This window comes from Mya arenaria, chromosome 9, assembly GCF_026914265.1.
Source record: "Mya arenaria isolate MELC-2E11 chromosome 9, ASM2691426v1".
NCBI classification, from domain to species: domain Eukaryota; kingdom Metazoa; phylum Mollusca; class Bivalvia; order Myida; family Myidae; genus Mya; species Mya arenaria.
The window spans coordinates 23,852,261-23,878,844 of record NC_069130.1 but is presented as its reverse complement, the minus strand read 5'-3'; the positions used below and the strand labels follow the sequence as shown (position 1 = coordinate 23,878,844).

The following is a 26,584-nucleotide window of genomic DNA, read 5'->3' as shown; positions in this document are numbered from 1 at the left end:
GTTCATGTCAAAAAGTTGCGCCCCCTCTAACGTCAATTCCTGGACCGCCCATGGGTTTTACTTTTTTGTTTTTGGAGAAGACCGTCACCGGTCATTCCCGTTAGTCGGAATCCGCACAGTATGAAATCGTTACTACTCGGCAATCTCCGGCAAGCTCGGAAGACAGTCGGACACCGAGCGTACTCCGATTGGTAGGAAGCGTTTTAATTTGTTCCCGTGTAAATATCAATATAAATCGTAGTTAATAAACAATTTAATGCTTTTGTACCGGTCCTAATAACGTATATCAGAAGTAGGCAGCAAGCGTAACAAATGTTCCGATAAACAACACAAATCACTCTTCAGTTCTTACAATCGGAACTTATCTGTCATTGTCCATCGAAAACAACATCGGATGTATGCCGGTATATCGGTAGAAATACTTCGTTAAATTAATAATAATAGTATTAATTAATTGTAGTATTTCAACGTGTAATTTGAATAACTTGATTCAAATTGATCCCCAGTGAAGTATATAATTGTATAAATAATAAAATTTCCTACAAGTCAAGGTTTTACTGCTAAATTGAAATTACCATCCAATCCACTTGCATTGTAGCTAAATGTAAAGACTTGTGACATTGTAAACCGTCCATCCATATACATCCGAGGTTGTTTTGTTGGATAAATGGCCGAGGTGGTGGGGGATGGCGTAGGGTACGCAAGAACGCATTTTTATTGTTGCACTCTCACAGATTGACATTTTTGTAAACTTATTTATTGTTATGAGCCACTTTTGCAAAATATCTTGAAACCAGCAATGATATATGATTGCTGACAAAAGATCAGTCGCATTTTTTCCTAAGTTTAAAGGCCTAGTTTAAGGAATGTTTGGCATGATAATCCCCTGCTGTGCATGCCCTGCTAATTGCACTGGTGTCATAGTAGGGGCCGATTTCCTGTGTATTCGTTTATTGGCTCATGGCCATTTAGGGTCCATTTCTATAATAAAACTTCCAAAACTGCACAGCAGGATACTCAGATCGGAGATCTGATAAGAGGGATCAAGGCAAAAAGGTTAAGATCAATAAACAGAGGTTGTGTACTGTACACAGTTTTTATTGTTGTTGTGTTTTTTTGTTTTTTTTTAAAGGGGGGTCACTTATAGAAGGCTTAAACTAGGCCTTTAAGTCGAATTAACACTGTTCTGTTCTGATATGTTTTGTTCCGGCGATACAAAATAATAAAATAATAGTCAAAACTGTCAATCTGTGAAGTGCAGATTTAAGGTCACATCAAGTTGTGGTTTCGTTCTACAAATTTACCTTTCACCTACAAATTTACCTTGTTAGCTACAGGAAATAAAAAAAAATGGAAAAAAAAAGAAAGAAAGAAAGAAGACAAACAATGACGCATTCTTGCAAAACCATGTTGCATAAAAGCAATTCTAAAACAGTATGTCGGTGACACCTTCAGGAATACTAAAGTATGTATTGAGAATACAGTCTACAAACTCTAAGGGGGGGGGGGGGCAAAAACATTGCATTTTTTCGCTCGCTCGCTCCAATCTTTTTCGGCCCTTGTCCGTAGAACAAAACATTAGGAATGATGAATCGATCCTGCATAATCTTAAAGCTTAAAGCTGCGTTCTGACAATTTGGCCGTTTTCGTTTTGTCTTGGAATAAACCAGTCTTTGCGTATCTGGAAACAAGTGATAAAAGACTGGTGACAATATATCAGATCACATTTTTTTTATATTTGAGTTCGAAAATTGAAGTTTTGTGGCTAAAAGCGTTTATAACGCTTTAAGAAAGATGAAGTTTTCGACATAAAACATCAATTTTCTAACGTAAATATGAAAAACTGCGATCTGATTTGTCAGCAGTCTAATGTTACTTGTTCTCAGAAATTTACGCAAAAATTGGCTCATTCCAAAACAAAAAATAAAAAGCTGTCAAAACGGTCAATCTGTGAGAGTGCAGCTTTAACATAACCAAGGGACATAAATAGTGATACTACTGTGTAGTTGCACGTTGTAGTTATCCGTATCGAATGTATCATAATTTTATACTATTTTGATAAATGTATACGATACTTATGTGCTTTTTCACCTGATGCTTAAGTGATACTCATATTTAAAATCAATACATACACGTGTATAACAAACGTACATTTTGAGTAAGAAATCTCTAACTATTTACTAAATAATTCATTTATGGAAAATATTGATTACTGATAACAAGATTGTAACCATGTATTTAATAGCTTAAAACGCACAAATATTAATGACTGGTGGTCCTAAAAGATTTACACTGATAAACTATCGTTTCATAAGGTAGAAATACCGTGTTTTCTGCATCTTTCTTTCAAATTAAACACGGCATCCTTCAAAAGAACAATTGTTTTCGTTAGCTATTCTTCATTTTCGGTAAATCAAAACGATTGTATTAATTGCGGTACTGCTTATTTCAGTGTGGACATACCACGTGGTTTGTGACGTCACATTTAGTAATAACGTGAAGTAAAATACCGCTCGACTCAAAAAGGATTATCGCTGTAAGTGTGTTATTTTAATATCAATTTTTATAAAACCTAGCGGAGGCTAAGCGGAAAAATGTACACTACACTCGGTTACTAAGCGGCATGTTGAGTAATTTATAGTTTTTTTTTCAAAAATCGTGGGCAAATGCTGAAAATGGACAAAATATTGTTTGTTATGACGAGAAGCAAATAACGCTTCTGGTCCAAAAAGTTGTTTATATATATATTCATCATGTTTGCCTTAAAACGGAAGTCCCGGAATGCATATTCTATCCTAAGGATGTATACATACCTACAAATAAGGCATTCAGTATATAGAAATATCAAATATTTGTATTTTGTTATGACGAAAAGCAAAACCTATTTGGTTATGGCGAAAAGCAGTTTTAAGGAACAATTACCGACCTCTCTCAATCTTGCAATGAGCTCACGTTGAACCTGTATTGCAATGAGTATCGGTTATGTTTTACAGCAATTAAAAGACATATACATATATGACAACTACATGTCACTGCTAAGTATGTCACTCAATTTATTGATCAGAAAACTTCATGATTCCAACAACACGTTGCATGTTCTTCATAAGCTTGTCTGGTATTTTTTGACAAAAATGGAGTTTATGTGTCGTCGGAAGGTTAGAAGTGCACCTACATGTAGTTTACATTAATTGTGTTTCAATTAAAACCCTTAAAACATTTGAATGTAAGTTAAACAAACGTTCATTGAAGTTAACGTTGCCATTTTGTCTTTTTTCATTATCAAGCTTGATTAAATGCATATTAATAGGCATATGTTAAAGTGGATACGTCAGTGATAAACCTTGATGTCGAACAACTGAAGCAAAACCAACAACATTGTGTTATAAAACTAAAAACGTAGCCTCTCAAGGCTAAACAATTGTGCAGAAGTTTGTTTACATTTCACCAAAATGTTGATAATGTGCTTGCAATAAACAAAATGGGGGGGGGGGGTTAAGGGGAAAAAAATCGGCCAGGAAACGTGTACAGTCGAGCAATAACCAAGTTTTGAAACTAGGAATACATACATGCAAGCACCGTAACAACACGATCGATATGCCATATTTGCCGAGAAAATACGAAAACTTGTGGATAAAATCAACACGTTTATTTGTACACATTGCCTCCTAAGCCACAATCTTTTCAATAACTGTTTTATCTTTAAAGTTTTGATACCTAACTAAGATGTCTCATTTAATGTTTGCATGAAACGAAATTACGTCCTCCCCCTTGTTTTTTCTTTGCTAGCCTGCAGCGCTTCCCCATGGCAAGGGGAGGCCGCATCATTCTGAAAAAAGAAAACATTTTGTTTGATTAAATCATTGACCCTCTTTATTGTGCCGGTAAACATGGTTTTGCTTCAGTTGTTCGACATCAAGGTTTATCACTATGTATCCACTTTAACATGTGTCTATAAATATGCATTTAATTAAGTTGCACTTCTAACCTACCGACGACACATAAACTCCATTTTTGTCAAAAATTACCAGACAAGCATATGAAGAACATGCAACGTGTTGTTGGGATCATGAAGTTTTCTGATCAATAAATTGAGTGACATACTTAGCAGTGACATGTAGTTGTCATATATGTATATGTCTTTTAATTGCTGTAAAACATAACCGATGCTCGATGCAAGACAGGTTCAAAGTGGGCTCATTGCAAGATGGAGCGAGGTCGGCAATTGTTCCTAAAAACTGCTTTTCGCCATAACCAAATAGGTTATGCTTTTCGTCATAACAAAATACAAACATTTGATATTTCTATATACTGTATGCCTTATTTGTAGGTATGTATATACCCTGAGGATAGAATATCCATTCCGAGACTTCCGTTTTAAGGCCAACATGGTAAGTATATATATATAGACAACTTTTTGGACCAGAAACGTAATTTGCTTCTCGTCATAACAAACAATACTTTGTCCATTTTCAGCATTTGCCCACGATTTTTGAAAAAAAAACTATAAATTACTCAACATGTCGCTTAGTAACCGAGTGTAGAGTACATTTTTCCGCTTAGCCTCCGCTAGGTTTTATAAAAATTGATATAAAAATAACACACTTACAGCGAAAATCCTTTTTTAGTCGAGAGGTATTTTACTTCACGTTATAACTAAATGTGACGTCACAAACCACGTGGTATGTCCACACTGTTATTTGGGAGTAAGAGTGCATCGTTAGGTATGAAAGAAAAAAATCATTAAGATCAATTCTGGATGTAGTTGTAAGAATTAAACCAACAGCGTAACTCTAGCAAAAATAGCATAATTATTACAGTACAGAATCTGTACAGGTCAAGTCAAGCTCGATATATCTATCTTATCAGTATTCTGTTTATTTTATGTCAGTTTATCAAGGTCTGCCCGCGCCTATTAACTACATTATAGTTTAACTCCGCCGTGACGCCATCACGACTTAAATTGTGTTTAAATTCCATAAGTGACATGAGATAGAAGTGACAGCAATTCGCAGTCAAATCCAACCTTTGGAAGAATTGAAGAAACAGGGTGGGATAAAAGAGATCCGAGTGCGATATTCTAACTCTTTCCGAAGAGACCTTTTGGTCCTTAAACGTGCTCGGTGTAAAGCACCTTTACGCGAGATATCTGTATTCAGAGAGCATCTGTCGACCTAAATACCAGTCCTGGTAGCCGTCGGCTTTCACAATACTCGAAGTCATTTCGAAATTTCGCTCGTGTATAGAAGTCGTTCACATTATCAACATGGCAAAATATTATGGATTCACCTATACTCTTTTTATAATTACTTTTGGAGTTTTCTGTTTTAGTAAAACTTTGGTTGCTGCGTTCAGTAAGTTTCTTGACTATTTTTCGCTCTCTTATTTTTCGCGCTGAGTTATTTTGAAATCATGATGATTATGATAATAATGATGATGATGATGATTATGATGATGATGATGATGATGATGATGATGATGGTAAGATGATCATAATATGATTATGATATGATAATGAGATGATGATGATGATGATGATGATGATGATGATGATGATGATGATGATGATGATGATGATGATGATGATGATGATGATGATGATGTAACTTATTGCAATGTTTTCAGATTGCCAGTCTTGTACCGACGTACAATACAGATTTGTGAAAGCAGATTTGATAGAATCTCTCATGAGCAGTGTCCTTGGCGACATTGATTTCACTGACGCCGCTTGCAGGAATGACCAGGCCTCCCGACAGTACTGCTCCGATCCCTGGGGTAGTGATATCCCAGCTTGTGCAAGTTCAACACTCACAGTAAACGCTTCGGGAATAAGCACTCTGGGGTATTATGGTGAGTAGTTTAGAAGCTTCGGGAAAAAGCACTCTGGGGTATTATGGTGAGTAGTTTAGAAGCTTCGGGAAAAAGCACTCTGGGGTATTATGGCGAGTACTTTAGAAGCTACTTCGGGAATAAGCACTCTGGGGTATTATGGTGAGTAGTTTAGAAGCTTCGGGAATAAGCACTCTGGGGTATTATGGTGAGTAGTTTAGAAGCTTCAGGAATAAGCACTCTGGGGTATTATGGTGAGTAGTTTAGAAGCTTCGGGAATAAGCCCTCTGTGGTATTATGGTGAGTAGTTAAGAAGCTACGGGAATAAGCACTCCGGGGGTATAACGGTGAGTAGTTTAGAAGCTACAGGAATAAGCACTCTGGGGTATTATGGTGAGTAGTTTAGAAGCTTCGGGCATACGCACTCTGGGGTATTATGGTGAGTAGTTTAGAAGCTTCGGGAATAAGCATTCTGGGTTATATGGTGAGTAGTTTAGAAGCTACGGGAATAAGCACTCTGGGGTATAATAGTGAGTAGTTTAGAAGCTACAGGAATAAGCACTCTGGGGTATTATGGTGAGTAGTTTAGAAGTTTCGGGTATACGCACTCTGGGGTATTATGGTGAGTAGTTTAGAAGCTTCGGGAATAAGCATTCTGGGGTATTATGGTGAGTTGTTTAGAAGCTTCGGGAATAAGCACTCTGGGGTATAAAAGTGAGTAGTTTAGAAGCTACAGGAATAAGCACTCTGGGGGTATTATGGTGAGTAGTTTAGAAGTTTCGGGTATACGCACTCTGGGGTATAATGGTGAGTAGTTTAGAAGCTTAAGGAATAAGCACTCTGGGGTATTATGGTGAGTAGTTTAGAAGCTACAGGAAAAAGCACTCTGGGGTATAATGGTGAGTTATTTAGAAGCTTCGGGAATAAGCACTCTGGGGGTATAATGGAGAGTAGTTAAGAAGCTACGGGAATAAGCACTCTGGGGTATTATGGTGAGTAGTTTAGAAGCTACGGGAATTAGCACTTTGGGGTATTATGGTGAGTAGTTTTGAAGCTACGGGCATAAGCACTCTGGGGGTATTATTGGGAATAGTTTTAAAGCTACGGGAATAAGCACACTGTGGTATTATGGTGAGTAATAATAATAACTCATTTGCTGAGAATTTAACTAAAAAACTATTGATGTATTCCCTTAATTCTCAACGACTATCTGACATGAGCGTCATACTATCTGAACACCATCACAAATCGGTAAACACATTCCACTAGACTTATCATTTTGAGTAAATAGCTGTTGTTGTTAAGTTAATAAAGGTCTGACCGCGCCCTATAGTGGCTGCATTATGGCTTGACCCTGTCACATCCCCAAGTGTGACTGAAACATATGTTTGATGCCAAAGGAGGAGTTTTATTCCCACCGTTTTGTGGGATAATTGCTAAATGAGCAATTTTGAACCCCAAATGCCGCGGGCCCTACGACGAATGACATCTAGAGTGGTCCCACACTAGGAAAGGCCTAGTCCAAGGAATGTTTGGCATGATAATCCCCTGCTGTGCATCTTCTGTTTATTGCGCTGGTGTCACAGTAGGGGCCATTTCCCTGTGTATTTGTTTATTGGCTAGAGTAGATAATCTCATTGTCTCACTGATACATATAAACAATATAAATAGCTAATGAAACCGATTGGAATTTAATAATAAACAAAAACGAGAGATCATTTTTTTAAGTTATATTTTAAACATATATATTTAAATTCATTTTAAATGCATGGTCACCATTGCTATATCCAAATTAGTTTTCGATAAAAATGGCCGAGGGGCTCCGGATACTTCTACGAGGTTTTACGTTATTCGGTAGAGTGGCGGGAACAATGAGGGTGTCGCCCCCTTACCCTCAATAATACCTTTGACAATCATTGCTAAAAATCTAACTTATACAGTTTATAAATGACGGCCGAGCAAAGCGAATGAGAAAAATTGGCATTTCGACCGAAAGTTTGTGCACCTCAAAACCAAACATTTAGTGCTTTGTATTTTCATGTTTTTATTTAATTTTGAGAATTGCGCAATCTCTTTACCAAACAAGGCAACATCAATGTATATCTGATTTTAAAACATATCATTATGTAATGGATACAGTACAAGTTTTTCTTTTTTGAAGAAAAAACGAGTAACTGTATCTGACTTATACGATGATAAGTGTATTGCATATATTAGTGAGCAAATAAATGCATTAATTAATAAATAATTACAGATTTATAATAGAAATATTTTTCCGATAGATAAACATTAGATTATTATCATGGCCTTTCTACATACAATGTATGGGCTAGTTGGATTACTCAAAATTTCGTTCCTTGTCCGCACTGCTGGGGGTAGAGTCGTATGACTTGTTATGTACAATGTTAAAATATGATATGTTATTTACATGTTCATTTTTTGACCTTCTTCTCAATTTTCAGATGCCCAGATGATTATTGAAATCGTTTCAAGACGATGCGGTTCCCTCTCATCCGGCCAGACCGACCACTGCACGCCCATTTCACACCTGAATGAGATCCAGTCACAGACCGTCAATGTTGGCGCCTTTGCCCGTCTGACTCGCAGGTTTGACTCAGTAACTTACCAAGGTCAGGAGTGCTACACCGTGGAACCCCAAACTAAAACCCCGCCTCCCGAGAACTTGAATCCTTCCGGTGTGCAGAGTCCCACACGAAGGTATTCGTACGCTCATCGACCTTCCACTACACCGTGGACTAATGGCGGACAACGACCGACTAATCCGTTCACGACGATTCTGACTATGTTACATTTACTGGTACTAAACTACTGCTTATGGTGTTAAGTTCGCTTTTCATTTCAGTTGACGGGTCATTGAAAAAAATGACACCAACGATATTAACAGAACAGAACAGAACATATATGATTACAAGTAAACCGTTTTTTGTGTGTTAAATTTGCTTATAAATATATCAACATTACAACTATACTATGCAGTGAGCGACACGCCTGTCCACTTCAAAGTATAATCCAATTCATTGTTAACTTAAAAGTGTACAATATAGATTGGTGCCAATTGTTTTTATATATTTTAATGCTTTATCATCTTTTAATTAATTTGACTTTAGTGATCAAAACAAAAATAGGCATATGATTTAGGCATAGATATAAAAATATTAGCGATATTATGGCGATTTTTAACTGTGGAATGTCTGGCTACGTAGCCTTTAATTCAAAGACCCATTTATAAAGGTTAATATCTTAATCTGTACCAACATCATATGTTTTTTTTAATAATTTAAGACAAATGGGTTAAGTATGAAATGCATTAAAATTAAAGAAATATTTGTTTGCAGCAACCTATATCCTGCGCCTGTTAGCTAATGTTTTTGACCAAAAATTAGTTTTCCCGGTAAACACTGTGAAAAACCGATATTTTATCATTATTTTACTCTATGATATCGAAATTGCCGAAAAAAAATACTGTTATAGCATAAAAAAATATTTTGGTTTTAGTGGGGTTCGAATCCACGCCTGAAAAGTCAAGTAAAAAAAAAGAAAACCGCCGCCTAATCCACACGGCAATCGGTATTTTAAAAAAAAAAAGTGGTGGATATGTTGACCTGTTAAGGATACATTGATAACATCACGTGATAATGTCAATCAACCAATCACGCAACACCACAACCGTAATTATTTTTGCAATCGCGTTTTTAACGCTTATGGAAATTGTGGTCTTCAAAGACGATATTGGAGCAAATATCAACATTTGCTGAAGGGCTTCAGCTTTTAGTAGTTTTGTTTTAACACTCCTTATGATTTGCCACACTTTATTTCGTGATTGAAAACCATGGGCGAGCCATTAAAGTGACATGAAAAAGGAGACAATTTTTAAATGTTTTGACTTTATCGGAAGAAAATAAATTAAACGATACGATTGTATTCGTTCGTCTGTGTTTGAATTCATACAGTTGATAAATACAAAAAAAAACATCTGACGAGTGTATACAATATACATAAATATCAAATAGATTAATATCAAAGGAGCTATATTGACGAGTATTTGTTTAAAACAAAACAACTTTGAATGCTTACTGATCATGTCCATATGTCTGTATTTCATGTCTTACAGTCAAACTAGCTATGTCGAACTCTGTTATCTCGAGGTTCCGGTTATGTCGAATATTTTAGTTTAATAAGACATTTTTGTATTTCGTTATATCGAATGTTCGTTATCTCGAAGTTTTTTTTTCCCAAGGTCCCAATGACTTCGACGTAGCGAGTTTTCACTGTACTTTATATCACTGCTCCATACCAAAAAATGACACACGACAATTTTACTAAAAACTAGTGCTTTATTTGAACAAGAACTTTGTCAACATGAAAAAGAAAATGGCACTATATATTTGATGAGTTAAAGCTGCACTCTCACAGATATACCATTTTAACAACTTTTTTTTTATTTTTTGTCTTGGAAAGAGCAAATTTTTGCGTAAATATCTGCAAACCAATGATATAAGATTGCTGACAAATATTCAGATCGTAGATTTTCATATTTCTGTTCGAAAATTAATGTTTTATGGCTTAAACCGTTACTAACGGTTCAAGACAAATGCATAAAACATCAATTTTTGAACCTAAATATAAAAATTTGCGAATTCATTTTTTTGTCAGCAGTCTTTTAGAATTCACCAATCATTTAATATTTTTGCGCTTTCTGCTACTCAATGCACGGTTACAATCTTGTTATCAGTAATTAATATTTACCATAAATGCATTATTTAGTAAGTTAAGTTTAAAATTTATCACTCCAAAGTTATGTTTGTTATACATGTGTATGTATTGATTTTGAATAAGAGTGTCACTTTAACTTTGTCCTAAAATGAGTTTGTAATAGTTTGTAATCGATGTAGGTACCGAAAGATTTGGAAAAGTGAGGAAACTATATTTATGCTTCAAATGTATTCAACAAACGAAGAAATAGTCATAAACTTACCTTTTTACATCCACGATGGCGGCTTTTTTATTTAAATTTAAATGGTATGGTGCAGGTTGATAACCCGCCCTATTTAGAGCTAATTTATTTTCTAAACATTTACATCTACTGTATTATATATAACCAAGATAAAAAGTGTGTTTCAATTGAATAAACTTACAAAAAGAGAGAAAAATGGAGCTATCTATTATCGCCCCTTGTTTGATGTAATATTTAAATTGATGACAATATGAGATTACTGTTTCAAATATAAAGCATATGCTTCGGAGCTTATCGGCCATTTTCAATTGAAAACAACCTCAGATGTACATGGACGGTTTACAATGTCAAACACTTAACAGTTTTCTACGCTGCAAGTAGACCGCGTAGTAATTTCAATTTTGCGGTTAAACAATACACGTTAAATCACTACAATTAATTAATACTATTATGTAAAAGTTTACGAACTACTTCTACCGATGTACCGGCATGCATCGAGGTTGTTTTAGATGGAAAATGGTCGAGGAGTTCCGAATGTATATGCTGATATTGGACGCACAGATGTACTAATCAATCGGTTTAAAAGTAAAACCGAAAGTAAAACATATCATAACATCTGAACCGCACTTCTCATTGTTTATTTTAACCGAGATATTGCCGAGCTGTCGACATAAGGCCAATACCTGCTTGCCTACACAGGTATAGTATAAATATATTTTTGGCTGATTATATCGTGCGCACGACAAAATATCTCTAATATGCTTTTAACTTGGTGCTTGCATATGAAAAAAATTAAGTTTCAATTTGTTTTGTTACCGGTAATACATCAGCCTTCAAATGGCTTCAAAAACACCCACAACGATACGCTAAGAGCGTAAGGAAATGAAGCGAACGTCATGATTTAAATGAGATTGCCGTACGGAACGTCTTAAAGCTGCACTCTCACAGATATGCCATTTTACAGCTTTTTTGTCTTTGAAAGAGCAAAATTTTGCGTAAATATCTGCAAACCAATGATATAAGATTGCTGACAAAAGATCAGATCGTAGATTTTCATATTTCCGTTCGAAAAAAAAAATGTTTTATGGCTTAAACCGTTATTAGCGGTTTAAGAAAAATGCATAAGACATTAATTTTTGAACTTCAATATAAAAATCTGCGATCTTATTTTTATTCACTTGTTCCCATGGATTTTTGTAAAAATTGGCTCGTTCCAAGACAAAATATAAACAAGTTGTCAAAACGTTCAATCTGTGAAAGTGCAGCTTTAACACAGCATGATGGTATTTTAAAAATTAAATGTATTATAAAAAAATTCACGTATAACACATTTATTAGCAACCATAATAGTATACAGTGTATATCCTATATTAGAATACAACCTTTATGTTCAGCCAACAAAATTGCAGATATACAATCGTTAGGTATTAGGCTTAATCATTAAGATGTTGCTGTTGTTGTTGTTGTTGTTGTTGTTGTTGTTGTTGTAGTAAATAGCAGGCTATCTCAATACTGTGCTTTAAAGGGACTAGACAACAGATTGTCCAAAAATTAGGTAAAAACAATATTTCCTCAAAACAAGCATAGAAGTGCCAATGTAAGCTAGTAGTAGGCAGATAATACAATACTTTACATAATTCACTCTTACTCCTAAATAAGAGTTACCACAATGAATACATTGTATTGTTATATATTGTTTTAATATACTAAAAAGGGATTAATAAATGATGAAAACAATGGTTCTGATAAAGGATACAGCATTTAATTTGAAAAAAAAAATGTGCAGAAAACACGGTAGTTCTACCTATTGCGACGATAGTAGATCACAGTAAATCTTTTAGCACTCACCAATCATTTAAAAAAAACGCGTTCCAAGCTATTAACTTCATGGTAACAACCTTGTTATTAGTAATTAATATTTTCCATAAATGCATTATTTAGTAAGTAGTTAAAGGTTTATTACTCAAAATGTATATTTGTAAAAAATATGTAGGCATTGATTTTGAATTATAGTGTCACTTTAAAATAATAAACGCAACAATCAAGTTGCTGTCTTATCTATGTTTCCCCTTTTAAAATAGCGCATAATGGTTTCCCATTTTAAAGCATGTGTGTCTATGAGTACAGATAAATATACCGACTTTATTTTCAAATTAATTGGAATACACGTGGTAGGCAACCCCAGTTCTAATTGGAAAAATACGCAAAAACTGCGATGGATGGATGTGTTGTAAGCGATGTTATACCTCAGTAAGTAAGATTCAATGTGTAGTCAATTGCATTAAAGTTGTTGACAATTTTCTTTTTTTCTTGCACTTGTATCATCTGGTGTCTAGCCCCTTTAAAGATATTACGAAATAGTGTTTATACCAATCCATCTTGGAGTATGTTTTAACATGTTTATTGGTCCCAGCAAGCAGCAAGTGACATACAATAACCAAATACATATGTATTATGTACGAGACATTGCGGTGTGCATATATTCCTGTCGAACCATAAAAAAGGATCAAGATTTAGGGGAGGATCAGGATATGACGTTAAGGGAGGCGTAGCTTAGGGGCGTTACCTTTTGAGTTGCGCCCATCCCTCAGAACCGAAATATATTTGGTTTTAAATGTTTGCATGGGGGTTTGGGGGTTCTACTCCAAAACATTTTTAACAATTTCTAGTCCAAAGATGTGTATTTAACTTTTTCTCCTATATTGAAATAAAAAGTAATGACCCCCCCCCCCCCACACACACGCCGGATCCGCTAGTGAGAGTTGTGTCTCTTGGTAACATTATTCAGTTTTAGTTCCTATCACGTAGGTAACATAATGACTTGTGGTTGGAATGAAGAATCGAACAACACATTTATTAGCAATAACAACAATTTACTCATTGTCGGTTTGCAAGCCGTAAACAAGAGCATGTTTACATTTTAAATGTGCAAACAGTTTTGTTTACTATCGATATCACGTATCTGCGCATACACTAAAAGCGGGGAAGCGGAACGCCAGTTGGTATAAACAGCATCTTATTTCAATCAAGTGAGAAATTTTACAAATAAGCATGATATACGTTTAGGATTAAGGAGTAGTAAGACAATGGCTTATATGTAAACACCTTCCTAGGAAGAGCTTTGTTGAAATATCTAACATCTCCCGTTTAATTCGGGATTTCAAAATACTGAGGTTTAAAGTTAATTCTTTCGAAATACTTGACAGCCCCCGTTTATAAATCGGGCTTTCAAAATATTGAGGTTTAAAGATTATACTTTCGAAATACTTTGGAAATTTTGCTCATATATAGAAGTTTGCTGAAAATCTTTCACATTCAAAGAAATTATTTAACATGGTGAAATACAATGGATTTTCTCACAACCTTATTATAATTATTTTTGTTGGTGTGTTCTGTACCAGTGAAATATTGGTGTCTGCGTTAGGCAAGTTTCTTATTTGCTTTCTGAATTGTTGACAAAAAGGAGAAATCTTTCTTGTGTATAATTAACTGATGATCAACAATGAACATAATCACGTTCGCTAAAAGCTCTCATTAAAGTGAGAAGTCAGAATAGAAACTTATACCTAAACTAATATAAAATTATATTATGTGGAATATTGACCAAAGATTTGTATTAACATTATTTATTAGAAAGTGCGCTTTAAAAATACGATATTATATTGGGACTTGTTAGGTCGTTCGACTATATTCCGATTAGCGTTTTTAAAGAAATAATCACGTACGAACAAAATCCATCTGATTATATTGATATATATACGCGTACAAATTTTAAATACACATTGCATGTGCAAGGAAAAAAATATTTGATCGGATCATTAGTACTTTAATTATATATATTATTCATTAATATTACGATTACTTATACTTGTGTAAGTATTCAACCGTAGTTACAAGCAATTTATATTTGTAAGGCAATAAATCATTTTGGGAAGGGGATCGTTTGTTTACTATACAAAACTTAGACTGGAGTGCACGATTCGATGCTGATGCCAGTATAAATTTGTTTAAAGTGACACTCTTATTCAAAATCAATACATACACAAATTTGACTGATACACTTTTAACTACCTCCTAAATAATGCATTTATGGAAAATATTAATCACTGATAACAAGATTGTAACAGTGTATTAAATAGCAGAGAGCTCAAAAATAGTAGATGATTGGTGAATGCTAAAAGATTAACTGTGGTCTACTATGGTCTCATATGGTAGATATACCGTGTTTTCAACCCATTTCTTTCAAATTACTCGGCATCCTTCATAAGAACCATTGTTTTCGACATTTATTCATCCTTTTTTGAATATTAAAACAATATTATTAATTGTGGTAAATCTTATTTGGGAGTAAGAGTGCATCTTTAAATATTTAGGTTTAAAAGTATTCATAACATAACTTTCTTGCACATACAATGCATAAATCTCGTGACCAGTAAGTAACCTTTTGTCATGTTTTCAGATTGCCAGTCATGTACCCACATACAATACAGATTCGTGAAAGCAGATCTGATAGAATCTCTGATGAGCAGTGTCCTTGGCGACATTGATTTCACTGACGCCGCTTGCAAGAACGACAAAGCCTCCCGACAGTACTGCTCCGATCCCTGGGGTAGTGATATCCCAGCTTGTGCAAGTTCAACACTCACAGTGAACGCTACGGGCATAAGACGACTTGGATATTATGGTGAATTTTGAATAACAATAATAACTCAACTTGACGGAATTTTGTAGAAAGATGCAACGTTAAATATTTTATCAATGATTGCATCATTAAAATACAAGCAAATCTAAAATAGTTCTCACGTCGCGTAGATGCACTAAATAGCACAGTCTAAAAAAAGTCATTTAGAAATTAACGTCATTTTTGTCTGTTTACATCGGTTGTGATCCGTCGTGACCCACTTGAGAACCCCGTTGGAGTCACGTGATTCCGCATCCTGTTAGTATTCGTCTTCGGACGAGACATATCGTTATGGGTAGTGGATCTCATGTCTTAGAATCGTTAAAATGGAAACATTTTTGTAGATTTTTGTTTTCAAGACAAAAAGGAATATAACTGAAAATATTAAAAGCAAAACTAAAAAGAAAAGATACCCATAAATCTAAGCGACTAGCTTGCATGAACGTCAAAATATCTCGAACACCATCCCTACAACATGTTTATTATCCAGGGGCGGTTCCAGCAATTAACGTTAGAGGGGGCGAAACTTAGAGTCTTCTTCAAGACGAACAATACAAGTATTTGACATTCATGTTCATTATAATTGGCTTATTTCCTATCTCCAGATGCCCAGATGATTATTGAAATCGTGTCAAGACGATGTGGCTCCCTCTCATCCGGCCAGACCGACCACTGCACGCCCATTTCACACCTGAATGAGATCCAGTCACAGACCGTCAATGTTGGCGCCTTTGACCGGCTGACTCGCAGGTTTGACTCAGTCACTTACCAAGGTCAGGAATGCTACACCGTGGAACCCAAAACCAAACCCCCGCCTACCACCCGAAGGATTACAAGCACGTATCGGACTACAACTACACCATTGACTAATGGCGGACAACGACCGACACTTCCGTTCACGGTTGTGCTGACTCTGTTACATTTATTGGTACTAATCTATAGCTGGTGTTGTTAAAGGGACTAGACACCAGATGATACAATTGCAAAAGAAAAAGAAAATTGTCAAAGACTTACATAAAATTGACATCATTGTGTACAACGCATTGAATCGTACTTACTGATCTATCACATTGCTTACGACACATGAATCTTTTGCAGTTTTTGCGCATTTTTCGAATTCAAAATTTACTGGGGTTGTCTACCACGTAAATCAGAGCGTCGGTTTATTTATCTAAACTCATTAACAGAGTTAAACTGGGAAACCATTATGCGCTATTTTTAAACGGGGAAACACAGATGAGACAGCAACATGCATGATAGCAACATGTTTGTTGCGTTTATTATTTAAACCATCTAAAGTGATGTATTTTCGCCCTCCTAATAGCTCGCATTGACAGTTCTAGGTTTGTTTTGGGGAAATACTGTATTTGCCGATTATTGGACCATTTGGTGTCTATATAAGTGAGAATATTTAATGAATTATTTAATACAGAAACGATGTAAATTGCGAAATACAAAAAAGGAGATTATAAAAAAAAAGAAAATAATATCACTATGTTTAGGATCAATCGTTTGTCTGCAACATTTTATGTTGATGTGAAGAAGTCATTTTTGTGTGAATCAAAACTAGAATAATCAATTGTTTTAGGGCAAAAGTTGTTTAGATAACCATGTTTTTTTTTGTATAAAGAAATTAAATTGACATTGAATATGAAATTTTGGGGATATATTACCTAAAGGCTTACGTATATTCCTTTGAAGAAATTCTGAACATTCCCGGTAGATAATAATAATGCTGTTAACCAACAGCTATAGAAGACGAATTCCATTTTATAAGTATTCTTTATGTATTTATCATATAAGATGGAAAGATATTAAACGATAAATAGTTTAGATAGATATAGAAGGCGAGTTCCATTTTATAAGTATTTTTATGTATTTCTCTTTCTAGATGGAAATATATTAAACGATAACTTGATAGTTTAGATATATAAACAAGGCGAGTTGCATTTTATAAGTATTTTTTATGTATTTACCTTATTAGACGGAAAGATATTTAACGATAAATAGTTTAGTCCTGTTTTAATGTGATGTTTTGCTCAAATTCATCATTCCCATACATCAGTATTACATTTCATATTATCTGTACATTCACTAGTTTGTGTGCATGTCATTGCTTTTTAGTTTGTATGTTTGTTTGTTATATTACTTCTGGTATGAATGTCAAATAAGTAATCTTTAAATAACCTGCTATTTTTAACTTTAAAGTGCAAGTATACCATGTTATTGTTGTTCAAATTCCACGAGTAAATGCTGGTATGTAACCATTGATTTTTGTTTCATATGGATGGTCATATGATAGTGGCTATATTGTGTATGCTGTATTTAATATTTCTGTATGTATTTTATACTACTTGTATCGTATTGTGTTAACTTCTGAAAATAAAGATGTTATTGTTACTACAAAAGTATGCTTTTGAAAACTATTAGGCGGAAATATTAGAAAATCAACCAGGAAGTGTGCAGTAACGTTATCAGAGTAAGAAATCACGTGACTTGAAGGGGTTCTCACATGGGTCATCACGGGTCACAATCGATGTAAACAAACAATTAAGTGACATTAATGTCTAAATAACTTTTTTGAGAGAAAATATATGAAACTATTAGTGAGCACCAAAAGTTATATTTTCACTTTTGGTGTAAACGAGGAGAAATATTTTGCAATCTTACACTGACATAAACATTTTCTTTCTATTATATGAATAAAAAGGATATTAAATGACATTTAATTGCATTTGTAGAATAGCGCACCAAATTGTATGCCAACGTAATGACAATTTTGGAAATGACGACGTTTGAAATTTTGTCCCAGCCCTGTACGCGCTGAATTTTGAGTTGGACTTGAAAATTGGCTAAACTTTTAAAACAGTGAAAATTATCAAATTGATATTTTCAATGTTTGAAGTAGTGAAATATCACTTTTATTTCACTGATTAATTTCTTGAATTTTATTTTCACATAAGACACCGTCGCATCTTTGTCAAGTTACATTTACATTGGCAATGAAAAAAATGGTGCAAAATAATTAAGGTCGGCTGCGAAACCGGGGGAAAAATGGTTGCGCCACACTGTGTATAGAATACATATACTGAAATGCAACGTGAAAAACTTTTAAATAAGATTATCATAACTTTTAATTATTCTTATGATGAGCAATGGCTTTGAGCATGGTCACAGCACATATTTGTCAATACTAAAAACGCCATTACCAGAAGTCAAGCCCGCCACTGTGGTCGCACTTCAGGGCAAACTCATGTTGAATATACGAGGTAAAATTCTTAATAGACACTCAATGAAAGACGACTCTATAAAAATCACAAATAAATAATATATAATATGATGTCTTTATTAATAAATTGTGGGTAAGCTTAATTTAAACCGCATTGAATGGTTATTCTACAAACGGGCCGTTTGCTTTACGCCGTTTTGACTACTTTAAATACAGCGTTCAAAGACATAGATTAAAGAAAAGTCAAGAAAAGACAAAATAGATCATTTGAGGTAAATATTGCGTAAGATTATTCTAAGAATATTTTTATCCTTATTTGTAATTGATGATCAACAAGCTAGTTAACATACCGTTCTGGATGCTTATTTTATTTTATTTATTCCGAATATTTTCCCTTCTTACCTACCAAAAAGTGAACATCTGCTAAACTAAAGTTTGTTGGAACATCATCCGTTCAGCAAAGCATTAAAACGCAATCTCAATCTTATGATACCAGGTTAGATTATGGTCACTTCAAAAAAATTAATATCAAGCGCCAACAACCAAATGCCATGTAACGGGATGCTACCGTCTCCGTGGCCTAGTGGCTAAGCATCCCCCTATTTAAAGGGAGGTTGTAGGTTCGATCCCTGGCCGCGTCATACCAATAGACGTTTAAAGTTGGTACAAGTAACTTGCTTGGTAGTGCTTGGAAAAGTGGTGTACTCCGTACTGGTTTAATACCTCGTGTATTGGTGCTTTACCCCTAGCACGTAAAAGAACCAAGGGGTCTCTTCGAAAAATGAGCTAGGATATCGCACCCAGACTTCCTTGTATCCCACCACTGACTCTTAAGAATGCTGTCCCTTCAGCAAAAACAAAGGACCCCTTTGGAAAATAGTGCTTGCACTTTCATGGGTTATCCTTGACCGCAATGTCTAAAGAAATACATACATTCATACATACATATCATAGCATAGTAGTTCAAATAAGTGTTCATGGATACATGCAGATTATATCAGGGGCGGGTTCTGGATTTGACGTTAGAGAGGGCATACCTTAGTCAGGTGCCCCTCCCTCAGAACCAGAATTTATTTGATAGTACTCCTGAAAGAACAGTTTAACAATTTTTAGTCCAATATATTGTTTTTTTTATTCTTTTTCTCCAATATTGACATAAAAATACATCAATGGTGGGGGGGGGGGGGGCATTGGGTTACTTATTCCCCCCCCCCCCCCACACTTTATATCTGCTAGTAAAATATGATATTTTATATGGCAAACCCCTCACAAACAAATTGTTTTGTCGCCAATTTTGAGCCATTCTTTCGGATTGTGATTCCAGGTTACAGTGATTTATTTTTTTTAATCATTTTTACCGCCTATGCCTTGAAAATTGGGAAAAAAAGTTGACTTTGGGAAAAATTCAAAATCCGGCCATAATAGCTAATATAATGGCAAACATACATGTTTTAACTTCAGATTTTGTTTATATTTCAAGAAATTCTTTGCCTTTTTATTTATTAACGTAATCTACATTTATCAATTTGGGAAAAAACTTATAAAATTTTGGGGAAAATTGGACAGTTTTTGCAAGGGGAAACAGCTTTTAGAAGGCAGTAAATTGCACACACAAAAATCACTGGGTTAAAGCAAATAATGTCTATACAAGATCATATAAACAAGCTGTATTACCTTTATATGTTATTTCATATTAGTTCTGTGCAAGAAAAGTCAATATCCAATGAAAAATTAAGAGTGAGAAAAAAACACTGGGTTAACTAATTTGATTGTTTAGTGGTTAGCGCTTCTTTTATGCAGTTGTTACTTGGTATTACCGTAAAGAGTGCTGTTAAGTGGTACTCTCAAAAATCCCAAATGCAACTCACCCTTGACCCAAGTATCCATATTTTATTAATTATCATTATAGGTTTATAAGCAATGGATGGAAAAGATGATGATTTCCCGCACGGGTTTGGGATCTTTGGCGGGATGTTCCAAAACATTTTCCGATCATTCGACGAGGAGCTCAAACAGGTGATGGAAGAAATGTCAAACATGGGTAGAAATATGGATGACATTGAGGGTGACACAAGAGGATTCTTCTCACAGGGTAATTAGGCCTAATAAATTTTTAGTTTGGGTAACCCAACCCTACCTACAAAATAGACACTGACCCTACCATTTTTTATAGTCAGTTGTTAATAAAAAAAAAAATTTTTTTTTGGGGGGGGTCTTGATTTGTAGTTTTTAAAACCTTTAAAAGCTTTATGCAGAAGATTACTTTAATACTATTCTCCAATAATGACAATAATATTCTTATTTAAAGCCCAATTAAAGGAAATAAATAATTAATTAAAACCTTACCTACCCAACCTGTTTTTGAAAAGGACGTAACCCTAACCAAACCTTTTTTTTTTGGCCTTGGACCTGAAACGGCGACAATCAATTGCATTTAGTCATAATTGATCATCAATCTAACCGGCGATTTGTTTTTCTTTTTTCCTCTCGTTATTTGCATTCGGTTAGTTTCGGCTAATTCTCTCCTTTGAGAAATTGTAAAATTTGTGTAAATTGTCAACAAATGTTGACGTTTTTATCATTCAGAATTTTGCATCTTATTTGTGTTTTTTTTATTATTTAAAATTTAGAATGTTGTGTAACAATATTGATATTGTTGTTGAATTTCTGAATTGTTTACAGGTTTTCACACCCCTGAAGGGCCAGGGGGAAGTGTCCCATCATACGGACGGAGCCCAAGAGAAATGATGCTAAAAGACCCCGACGATGATGGCCAGTCGGGGACCACCAGCACCAGTCCCTGTCAGCCATGTGCAGATCAGCAGGTATCACTGACACCCTAATAGGTTTTGAACTCAGTTTTAACAGTGATGGTATGCCACAAAAAATTACGTCATATATGCTACATCGGAAGGCAACATTTTGCTTAAAATGAAAACTTAAATAAACTTAAATTAATGATAACTTTTCTTTTACTACACCATTTTAATTAAAACAAAGGGCATTCTATGCTAGTTTTATTTCCTTAGTTTGAAGACCTGTTTCCAAAAATAATGTTTTGACAGTGCTCCATCAGACGGCCGTATTGTGAACAATTTTGTTGAAGTGTTCCAAGAAACTAAACTCTCAATCAAACTCTGGTAAAAGACTGAAGGCATGGTTCGGTAAGCGGTATAGAGTACGCATTTTTCAATTAAAATGGTATAGGAATAGTGATGTAATATTTCTTTAAAGTCTTCATTCGAAGCAAAATAATGCCTTCAGACGTAGCATTAAGCCATTTATGACGCAATTTATCACGTGTTAAAAGGGGCCCACAATAGCTTGATAAAACAAAATAAAAAATAAAAATTTAATGTATTTTTTTATGTTAACTCATTGGACTTTAATGACTAAAAAAAAAAAAGGTTTGTGAAGAGTTAAATAAAATATAAGCAATATTTTGCCCCTTTTTAACTTGGAAATAAGTGGCTATGTAGCTATTTATTGAAAAAAACACATTTATAAAGGCTATTTTTTTTTTTTTTACGTTCTAGTTTTTTTATACTGAGATACTGCAATTTACAAAAAATATTTTGCCCATGGTTTGACAATTGTATCGGGATTATTGTTTATTATAATTTTGTGAAATTGATTCTTTTTGTTCGCAGAAAGAGGTGTTTTCTCCAGGATCAGAGAGTAGGATTGTTTTCGCCAGTCCACAGATCGGTAGGGATAAAACGATGTTTGAGTTATGTTGAACATTGATAAAAAAAAATTATTGCGTAATCTGAGAATCTAGAATCTCTATGTGGCAGTGTTTTCTTAAAATAGAGAAAAAGTGTTCGAACAACAAAATTAATTATTTTGCATAATAAGCTAATAATCTCAATCTTTCATTGGAAAAATTACTTTTGGATTAACAAAAACACAGTACCCCTGGTACTTATTTTTATTACATGATAATTCACAGTTGAGGTCATTTTTAACACTTAAATTCAGCGTGTTGTTTATTAATACCACATTTCTTAAAGCTTTTATGAACTTTTGATTACATAAATGAAAAATTATCAAAATGGTTTGTATTTTTTTTCTTACAATTGATTTTGATGTTAGACCGATTTTCAATCCCTACCGTAGGTATAATGTACTGTCACTGTAAACAAGAGTATCAACTGGTTCTCTGTTATTGTGCATTGAAATGCTGTTATTGTGCATTGAAATGGAAAATAACATTAATACGGCCAAATACTTGTTAAGTTTATTGTGTATTGCAGTAAAGTTTTGCTTCAAAACTTGATCTACTGGCACTGGTATATCATGAAACCCCAGCTTTTAAATTGTGACTGCCATGGTCACTTTCAGAAGTTCAATATATAAAAAAATTAACCATATTTGAGAGGGTGTTCTTTTTCTATACCTTTACTCTTATATCGTAACCATAACAAGTAGGCGGAGCTTAACCGTTCAGTAACAAGTGTGCTGATAAATTGCAATGCTATTCACTTATACTGCATGCTAGTTATTGAACATTGTCCTTGACAACGAGGTAAAAGACAATTATATCACCCACTACCCTCATGAATAAAACTATACACTGATGCTAAATTGCTTGTGTATAGTTTCAATAACTCTGGATATGGGTGCCATAACAACTACTTATACAATGTTTTCAGGACCCAACTTCGGCCAGTCGCAAGGGTTTCATTTTGGATCAAGCAGAATGAGCCAGGTATATTTTTAAAATAGATACTTGTTAAATGTAGTGGAGGCTAAGTCGCTTATGTTTTCGCAACTTACCTCATTTGTTTGCACCAAACTTTTATTAATTTTTGCCTGCAGACAATTTTTTCTGACTGTGGTTTTATTTTCCTCCTTTTAAGACACATTTCAATATATTCTTGAATGGGTTTTACACTTAGTTGTATCCAGAAAAATGGGGACGGTTTTCAGTGGTAACATGATGTTCAGATATAACTTACTTGAAAGATAAAAAGAAAAAGAAAATCCTGACCTACCAAACCTTTTTTTGTCAGTCAAATCGGAGATTATGCAATATATAATTTATTTATACATGTAGGCTTTTAGATAAAATGCACCTGTTTTGTTGTGCAGTAGGGTTGAACATAATTATTATTAAGACTAGTGTATCCATTTATTTTAATTATTAACAAAATGGTAAGAAATATTCAACATACATGTATCTATGAATTCATACATGAAGTATTACGGCTATTGTAATGTTTGTACATGAAAAAATGTTACGATATTTCAAGCCGAAATTGAAAATATTATCACTTAAAAATATTCTCTTACTTCATATTTTGTGACAAAATTAAGATCTCAAATTTGATAATTGTGTTGTTTTTATTTTCAAAAAAGAAAGACAAAAAAGGTAATCATTTCATTTTGAAGCGTTCATTAATTTGTTCAGACCATTACTAGGTAGTTTTTATTTGTTGATAAAAGTAATGTCTATCATTTGATAATGGATTTACATTATTTATTCTCATATTCAGACCAGCATTAAGAGATTAGCAGATGGTACCGTTGAAAAAATTGAGAAAGTGACGGAAAATGGCCGCACTTGTACGACCGTCACTCACACGGACAAAAACGGGGTGATGACCTCAAACACAACGTGTGATAGACCAGCTGCTGGTCAGTAAGCTTTCACGATTACTTAAAATTTGTCATACAATTACTTAATAAATGAGTTTAAACTTATTTAATTATAACGATTGTGAAACATGGTATTACTCATTTTATTAATCACTATTGTTGACACGGTTTTATGCAAGAGTGTGGTCAAGTGTTGTAGTGAAAACCAGAGTAGCAGGAGGAACCCAACTTGTCCGTTTTTTTGTCCACAAACCAAACTCACATGCTCGAAGAGGAGCAAGTGTGCTACCTGGACAACAGTGTAAAAAGAATTATAGCTTAATAACTTAATCTTCACTGTTTTCAATTGGCGATCTGGTCAACTCATGGAAATTCGCGAATATAAAACTCTCTAAAATTTTAACAATCTACAATGTCACAGATAGAGACATTTTCGCCCAATTTTAGAGAAGATTCTCCTAAATTCCAAGTCAGATTAAGTGTTTTTTAGTCAAGATGTAATACTTTCTATGCACAGATGATAAGCCCAGCCTACTTAAAAATGACTCCCCCTGGTGTTATACCACCAGAGCCTAGCGAGCCCCAGTGATCTTGAACCACACCTTCACCGCTAAAACAGGGATAAATGATATATCACTATTGAATTAATTATATTCTATATATCTTTTCAAAGGTCAGAAACTCCCAAATTATCGTAGATAATCTTTCCACCCACTTCACAGTAATACCTCCAGACCTAGCCAGCCCCATGGCATTCTCGTTCACCAGAATGATGATACTATGCATTGGATTTTTCATTATCAAACCTCTGATAAATGAGAATGGCCCCATGGATTAGGAATAACTTATACTTATCAAGAGCCAGTGATAAATACAATGTTTCACTTTTTAATATGTCCATATTGCACAATTTATATCATTATATTCTTTTTTGTTTGTTTCAAAAGTGATATAACAAGCCTACTGAAAATTGACTCTCCGACCATAATAATGCCCCCAGAACCTAGCCAGCCCCAGGGATAAAGTTTCACTTCTAAACCCCCTACACAGGGATGGGAGATTGATGCTATATCACTTTTTATTATTTCCATAGTGCACTATATAATTAATTATATTTTTTATTTCTTTTCAAAGGTGATGTGCCGACCCTACTAAAAAATGACTCCCCACCCGCCATAATGCCCCCAGAGCCTAGCCAGTCCCAGGGGTCAGGAATAACCTCTAAACCTCCACAGCCAGGGATGGATGCTGAAGAAGCTGGTTTCTTCAATAAACTTTTTGGATTTGATATTTTCAAATCAAGAAAGTGAAAAAATAGTGCTACAGACAAGTGATTAATTTTTAATAGTACTAAAACTAAATTATTTATTATTTTGATTTTAATGCTATTTAAAACAGAATAAAGAAAGAGTGGCTAATAAATACACTTTTTTCTCTAAAACATACACTTTTCCCCAAAATAAAAAGTGAATTTCCCAACTTCAATATTGACAAACAAATACCCAGTAGTACTTTAATCTTTGAAAAAAAATGAACCACATTTTCTATGGAAACATTTGTGTATCCAGAAACAAAATTTTATAACATTCTTTTATTTTTTTTAAAGAATCTTGTTTATATTAAGACAAATATGAAATATCCAGATTTTAGTTGAAATGATACATTTTTCCCCATTCAGAAAAGCCCCAGCTTCATTCCCAGAAGGGTGATATATCAAAAGACACTGTTCTTGGAAATACATATACTTTGATATATTGAATGAGATGTATTTAACTTGTAAATTTTATTATGTAAATATGTCTTCTTGCATAACATAGATAAATAAAGCCTCTTTGAAGTGATATTGCAATAATGAAACCTTCTGAACAGTTGGATAAGATTTTTATTGTTAATTATCATTCTAAATTGTCAGTCAGAATATGCTTTATTTTGCTGTGATTTTACAAAATGATTTTGAAATAAGTAGAATGACTTCATTTCAACAAAAATTAATAAAAAGTTGTCAACGTCAAATCTATTTGGTCATTAAACTGGATTTGGCACCCTATGTCAGCTGAAAACTCTGCTATTGTTTGACAATATAAAGTAGAATCACAAACCCTGATGATTGTAATACTGTTGTAAGAGTTGTATTCAATAAATGTTAAGTTTTTCAATATGTATTCTTTTTTCCTGTGCCGTTCAAAACAAAACTGTGTATCTTAAGTGCTAGCAACTGCGCTAACCAGACAACTTCTTTGCCTTACAAGAATTATTGCACTTGACGTAGTTA

The 26,584-nt window shown here is 34.2% G+C and overlaps 2 protein-coding genes across 3 annotated transcripts; both read left to right on the top strand.

Moving 5' to 3' along the window:
• The first annotated feature begins 13,869 nt into the window (after positions 1 to 13,869).
• LOC128202876 (uncharacterized) lies at positions 13,870 to 16,829 on the top strand. Of its 2 annotated transcripts, none has more exons than XM_052904047.1 (3): positions 13,870 to 13,974; positions 15,261 to 15,485; positions 16,088 to 16,829. In XM_052904047.1, the coding sequence occupies exons 2-3, from the start codon at positions 15,323 to 15,325 to the stop codon at positions 16,435 to 16,437; spliced, it is 513 nt and encodes a 170-aa protein (XP_052760007.1). In that variant the 5' UTR covers positions 13,870 to 13,974; positions 15,261 to 15,322; the 3' UTR covers positions 16,438 to 16,829. The 2 variants fall into 2 exon arrangements, with proteins under 2 accessions (XP_052760007.1, XP_052760005.1); XM_052904045.1 differs by lacking the exon at positions 13,870 to 13,974 and adding an exon at positions 13,990 to 14,225.
• A 2,099-nt stretch (positions 16,830 to 18,928) lies between these two features.
• LOC128202859 (uncharacterized) lies at positions 18,929 to 26,468 on the top strand. The gene is made up of 7 exons (XM_052904019.1): positions 18,929 to 18,983; positions 20,621 to 20,803; positions 21,394 to 21,536; positions 22,362 to 22,419; positions 23,367 to 23,422; positions 24,210 to 24,351; positions 25,447 to 26,468. The coding sequence occupies exons 2-7, from the start codon at positions 20,632 to 20,634 to the stop codon at positions 25,620 to 25,622; spliced, it is 747 nt and encodes a 248-aa protein (XP_052759979.1). The 5' UTR covers positions 18,929 to 18,983; positions 20,621 to 20,631; the 3' UTR covers positions 25,623 to 26,468.
• Positions 26,469 to 26,584: the final 116 nt, after the last annotated feature.